The 6,241-nt window shown below is 51.0% G+C and overlaps 1 protein-coding gene across 3 annotated transcripts; it reads right to left on the reverse strand.

Moving 5' to 3' along the window:
- Positions 1-682: 682 nt before the first annotated feature.
- Positions 683-5,702, reverse strand: LOC133363249 (protein SCO2 homolog, mitochondrial). 3 transcript variants are annotated; one of them, XM_061582637.1, is made up of 2 exons: positions 5,565-5,702; positions 683-2,307 (listed from the first exon to the last, which is right to left on the reverse strand). In XM_061582637.1, exon 2 carries the CDS (start codon positions 2,294-2,296, stop codon positions 1,310-1,312), a length of 987 nt encoding a protein of 328 aa, XP_061438621.1. In that variant the 5' UTR covers positions 2,297-2,307; positions 5,565-5,702; the 3' UTR covers positions 683-1,309. The 3 variants fall into 3 exon arrangements, with proteins under 3 accessions (XP_061438621.1, XP_061438623.1, XP_061438622.1); XM_061582639.1 differs by lacking the exon at positions 5,565-5,702 and adding an exon at positions 5,372-5,449; XM_061582638.1 differs by lacking the exon at positions 5,565-5,702 and adding an exon at positions 4,399-4,909.
- Positions 5,703-6,241: the final 539 nt, after the last annotated feature.

The following is a 6,241-nucleotide window of genomic DNA, read 5'->3' on the forward strand; positions in this document are numbered from 1 at the left end:
GAGAGGATAGCTGCTCATCCCCCAAGGAATGGGTCCCTTCTAAGGGATTGTTTCCCTCTTCCTCAGCTGGATGCTCTCCTTCCCCGAGACCATCGTTGTCCATGATAGCAGGAGAGCTATCATCGCTGGAGTGGGACACAGCTATAACGTCCCTGAGGGCCTCCTCCACACACCTCTCTGCCTCTCTCAGCTTTTCCAGGTCTGCCACCTTGGCCTCAAGGAAATGAAGTCGTTCCCTGAGAGCCAGGAACTCATTGCACCGAGAGCACACCCACGACTTCTGTCCAACAGGCAGATAGTCGTACATGCTGCAGGCGGTGCAAAACACTGGAAAGCCCCCACACCCCTGCTGGCTTCTTACCTGCATAGTTTTGTTTAAGGTTTATTACGTCAATGGGTTGGAAACTGCGGTTTAGTTGAGGTCAGGGAACAGACGGGCAGAGTGGGGGGCCCTGGCCTCCTCGCTCTGCTGCCAAACTCGCCTTGACGCGTCACTAATTCATAGGGTTGCCATAAGTCGTCATCGACTTGAAGGCACATCACAACAAAACCTTCAGAAAACTTAGGAGTAACTCAAACTTAGAATGAGTTTCTTTGTTGAAGTGGCCTGGCCTGTTTCTTTAATGGATTGGGACAAATTTCTAGAACAGGTTTACAGGGAGATTTAATTTTACAGCTCAGCAAGGGGAAACAGATTTGGGGATGGGAGTGTTGGCACAGTCTGAGATGATGCTGGAGAAGGGATACGCTCCTTGGAGGCGACAGCAGGTTCTCATTTCCCTCAGTGAAACCAAGATTGCCTACAATTTTGCAAGAGGGGACCTCTGTTTTACGAGTGGGATGATGTGGGCACATCTGTGCTTAACCTGCAGGCTTTGTTCTATTCTGCTGAGGGGAAGAATTAAGGACCAGGGGAGTTTATCCATACCCAATGAAAGTTTTGAAAGGAATGGAGAAATGCTTTGCCTTTGGTGCAGCTGTCTTAAATGCCTGGAAACCAAAGCACAGTGTCTGTCTATATAAAAGTACCCAAAACAATTTTACAAGAAGCAAAACTGAGGGGTGAAAACCCTCCCAAAAATGTTTAAGGAAACAATAAAGAAAAGCATGTAGACGCCATGTGTGGTATCAATTCATCGCAAAATTATTTCTCCTTTGAAATAGCCTCTGGAACTCATCACCGCAAGATGTCACAACAGAAGCCCATGAATATAAATAGTCCCCTCCCTACAAAGAGTTGAGCCCATTTAAGCAGCATCAAAGACCTGCTCTCTCAGGGCCCAGAGTTCAGGACGACGGAAGCACCAGCTCAGTCAAAGAGGCTCTTGTAGGAGTCCATGTGGCCCTTAATGCTCTTAGCAATCTGCTCTTCCGTCTTGTACCGGTTGTAATAGTCCATGAACAGTCCGTCCGGGCTGAGCAGGTAGATGATCACTGTATGGTCCACGATGTAGTCGCCATCCTGGTCTTTGGGCCCAGTGCTGGCGTAGACGCGGTAGGCCCGGCCAGCCTCACGCACCTGCTCGGGTGTGCCTGTCAGCCCCAAGAGGCGTGGGTGGAAGTCCTGGAGGTACTTGGCCACAGCCTCCGCATTGTCCCGCTCGGGATCAACCGTGATGAAGATGGGCTGGACGCGGGGCAACTGGTCCTCTTTGTCCAGGAGCTCCACCACGCGACTCATCTTCTCCAGCTCCTCAGGGCAGATATCTGGGCAGTGGGTGAAGCCGAAATAGAGCAGAACCCAGCTGCCCTTGAAGTCGGCCTTGGAGCGGGGCCTCCCCGTGTGGTCCACCAGTTGGAAATCCCCTTGCCCGATGGCCACCTTCCTTAGTTCCTTGATACGCCTCAGCTTTTCCTTCTGGGACTTCTCCGCCCGCATGTACAGCCAGGCGGCCAGGATCCCACTCCCAAAGAGGAAGGTGATGAGCAAACGCGTCTTCAGCTGGAGATGTGGGCTGGAGGCGGGGCTCTGTGGGTTCCTCTGGGAGAAAGGCCTCCAGCTGGTCTTCTGCTGCCACCCCCTGCTATGGTACAAAGCCCCTCTCGCTGCAGGAAGGATGCTCTGCGCTGCGGTGCAGGTAGCGGAGCCAGAAATGCAGGTGGTGCCCTTTTCCAAGGCATTCAGTGTAGGTGCCCGCCAGCCTGAAGCGCTGGCCAAGTATGCAAGTTGGTGGTGGCCAGTTGGCTGGAGGTGGTGCCTGGCTTGTTTGCAGAAAATCTGGCATCTCCCCCAGAGGCGGCTGCTGCTGCTGCTGCTGGCGGTGCCAGGACTCAGGCTGCCAAAGGAACGAAGCATCCCAGAAAGAGCTGGAAGGAGAAAATCTTACGTATTTAATTCCATTCCTTTCCCAATTCTCCTCCAAGGTTCTCCATCCCACATATTATGCTCAATATAATGGAACCAATTCCCTAGAGAGGTACTGGGCTCTCTGACACTGGAGGCATTCAAGAGGCAGCTGGACAGCCATCTGTTGGGAACGCTTTGATTTGGATCCCTGCATTGCGCAGGGGGTTGGACTGGATGGCCTTATAGGCCCCTTCCAACTCTACTATGATTCTATGATCCCATGTGGAAGGCTGGGAGTGGCCCAGGCCTCCCAGCACGCTCTGCGACTGAACAGGAGTTCCCACCAATGCAGCATGCAAGCTTTCATGTGAGACAACTCTTCCTCGGGCTGAGCCCTCAAAATAAGTCCGAAAAAGGGGAATGTCAACAGAAGAGGCTGGAAACAAGGTTTCAGGGGAGAAGAGCGGGAGCTTTTGCAGATTAATTGGGATGGTGCTGTCTGTTACGGGAAATGGAGGCACAGGCGATCCCATTTTTCATTTAGTAAAACGTATCCCATGGCCTAATAGTCATCCAGGGAGAGGGCACTCTCTCTCTTTCTGGCCAACTGACAAGGGTGCGGATGGACTGAAAACTGACATGGTAAGACTGAAACAAGTTGCAGACAAGGGTTTAGTTGCTTGGCCTCACTCAGAAGCAGAATTTCCTGCCTTCCTCAAAGTGCCCCCTCCGCCTTAACACACAGCCTACAGGAAGAATTCTGTGAAAGTGAAAAAGCTCACACACAACATTAACAAACATGTTCTATCCACCATCCCAGTAGGGGAGACCCTGGTGGTGGTGCCACTTCTGGCTGCTGCCCAGTTGGTGCTGACCCTCGACAGGGCCTTCTGGGTGGGTTCCCCGTTTGTTTAATGCCCTCCCTGGCGAGTTGTGTCTGTCTCCCTCGCTGGTGACTTTCAGGAGAAATTTAAAAACATTCCTGTTTACCCAGGTATCAGATGGCTGAGAGATATTGACCATGGCAACCTTGAAATTAGTAACTGTCAGGGTATGTGATTGTTTAAAGAAGTTTTTTGATATTTTCTAAATGCTTCAGTTGGTTTTAATTGTTTTAAATATGTTTCATTTTATTTTAAATGGTATTGCTTTAACATTTTGATGTCTGCTGCTCTGGGCTCCTTTGGAAGGGCGGGATACAAATTTAATTAAAAAATTAATGTAGGTCCTAATAGAAAGTCAAGCGTTATCATCCGTGTTAATTTTGTTCTCACAGACCAATATGGCAACCTGATTTTGATGTCTTTCAGCAAAGCATTTGCCTTCTCCAGTCGCTGCTACCTTGTCCTGTAAATCGTATTGCACTCCTCTCCCCGCACTCCACTTGCCCCCCTCCCTTTAAGGCAGCTGGCAAGTACCTTTGGGCTGGCTTGGCATCACATAGGAAGCTGCCTTAGATGAATCAGGTTAGATGGTCCATCTAGCTCAGTACTAATGCTGATAAAAGTTAGAGAGGAAAGCACAAAAGCAGGACTACAGCTGAACGTCAAAAAGACTAAAGTAATGACAACAGAAGATTTATGTTCCTTTAAAGTTGACAATGAGGACATTGAACTTGTCAAGGATTATCAATACCTTGGCACAGTCATTAACCAAAATGGAGACAATAGTCAAGAAATCAGAAGAAGGCTACGACTGGGGAGGGCAGCTGTGAGAGAACTAGAAAAGGTCCTCAGATGCAAAGATGTGTCACTGAACACTAAAGTCAGGATCATTCAGACCATGGTATTCCCGATCTCTATGTATGGATGTGAAAGTTGGACAGTGAAAAAAGTGGATAAGAGAAAAAACTCATTTGAAATGTGGTGTTGGAGGAGAGCTTTGCGCATACCATGGACTGTGAAAAAGACAAATAATTGGGTGTTAGAACAAATTAAACCAGAACTATCACTAGTAGCTCAAATGATGAAACTGAGGTCATCCTACTTTGGACACATCATGAGAAGACACGATTCACTAGAAAAACAATAATGCTTGGAAAAACAGAAGGAGGTAGAAAAAGAGGAAGGCCAAACAAGAGATGGATTGATTCCGTAAAGGAAGCCACTGACCTGAACTTACAACATCTGAACAGGGTGGTTCATGACAGATGATATTGGAGGTTGTTCATTCATAGGGTCGCCATAAGTCATAATCAACTTGAAGGCACATAACAGTAACAAACTCAGTACTGCCTACACTGACTGGCAGCAGCTCTCCAAAGTTTCAGGCATGGGCCATTCCCAACCTGCCATGGTGGTGCCAGGGACTGAACCTGGCAGTGACTCAATAAAGGCAGGGCCGCAGCACAGTCAGAACTATCCAGGCAAGCTGTTTGATGCACTGAGGCAGAGCATTCCTCTCCCACAGGACTATGGTGTGGAAGGGAGCAGAAAGGAAGGCTGAGTAGTGACACAGGCAGTCCGGGGGCCAGAGGGGAATCTGGTCTGTGAGTCCTGAGTTCAAGTCCCTCCCCTGCTACGGATTCGGGAAAGCTATTGCTTGCCCTCATTTCTCCACCTTGGGCAGCTGCAAGGGCCACCAGGTTGTACAGCAGCCTTGTCCCTGGCTGGCCTGCCTTCAAATTCTGACACAACCCCCCAGGACCCCCTCCGTTCCCAAATCCCCAAGGTCAGTGCATGACCCCACCTCCACCCCCCAACTCCTCCACAGCCTCCTTGGGCTCTTCTGGCCCGCCCCCTTTTGCAAGTTTTGTCCCAGCTCAAAAGGCCCCCAAACAGTCCTCGGCTCTGCCCCTCTCCACTTTAAATCTGGTGCAGCTGCCTGGGAAGCCCCACATCCGGAGAGGAGGTCCCTTGGGAGCGAAGAGGCGGGGGCCGGTGGGTCAGAACCTGCTGGAGATGGGAGTGGAGCCCAGGCAGAAGCCTCTCCCCGCCACGTTCTGTCCCCTGCAGCCCAAGATGTACCTTCTCCCTCTGGAGAAGGAGGAAGAAGAAGCCAAGCCCCTGAAAGGCGAAAGCAAAGCAGGAGCCCCCCCTCCAAAAATATCTTCCTCGCAGGCGCCCCCCCCCCGCATTAGGGCACCTGATCCACTTTCTTCTGCTCCCAGCCAAAAATTGGGGGTCCCTCAACTCAGCTGTTCTGGAGGGGAGATCAGCTTGTCTGCAAGGGTGGGGCCAGCTGCAGGCTCTTAACCTCCCCCCCCCCGCAATCAGCCCAGGCAATTAATGCCCCCTCCCCATTCACCAGCCTCCTCCAGCCACGTGCTCCCCCTTACTTCCGGGTTCTCCCCCTCCTCCTGCAAGCGGATTCCTTCTGCGTGTCCTCGCCCGCTTCGGCGCATGCGCACTCCGTTTCACCGGCACCGCCCGCTCCTCCTCCTCGTCTTTCTCTCCCCGCCCTCCCGTCTCGGCGCGCTGGGAGCGCCTTTGCTGTTCCCGAAAGCGGCCGGCAGAGGGAGCTCCAGCACAACGCAGGGAGCATGCCCTGCAATAAGGCGAGGCAGCGCCTCCTGCCGTCAGACTGGTGGAAGCGCAATGGCCCGGCTGCTCTTTCGTTGGGCCTTCTTGAAAGGCTGTTTTATTGAATGGCTTTTACTGTAAAGTATTAGGGTCTTGTTATTTTTTAAAATAATCTTATGCTCTTTAAATTTTGCAAGATGCCTTATGTGACAAGCCACTAATAAATGGGGCTTCATGATAATTAATAATAATATCGGCCATAATAATTCATGGGCAGCAGCTCTTTATGTTCTCTTGGATCCTTCCCAGCCCTGCTTGAGATGCCGGGGCTTGAACCTGGGACCTTCTGATGCGTGCAACGCGTTTGCTTTATTACTGACCTGTGACAGCGCCTGAGAGTTTCTTTGCAGCTTCAGGACAAAAGTCCAGCTAAAGGGAGATTTCAGTGCTAGTCCTATGCAGAGGAGACCCACTGAAGCTAATAGGCGTGACC

Source organism: Rhineura floridana, chromosome 8 (assembly GCF_030035675.1).
Source record: "Rhineura floridana isolate rRhiFlo1 chromosome 8, rRhiFlo1.hap2, whole genome shotgun sequence".
In the NCBI taxonomy this organism is placed as follows: domain Eukaryota; kingdom Metazoa; phylum Chordata; class Lepidosauria; order Squamata; family Rhineuridae; genus Rhineura; species Rhineura floridana.

Excerpts from the sequence above, each read along its gene's own strand:
- LOC133363249 (XM_061582637.1), bottom strand. The coding sequence starts at position 2,296 with ATGCTTCGTTCCTTTGGCAGCCTGAGTCCTGGCACCGCCAGCAGCAGC.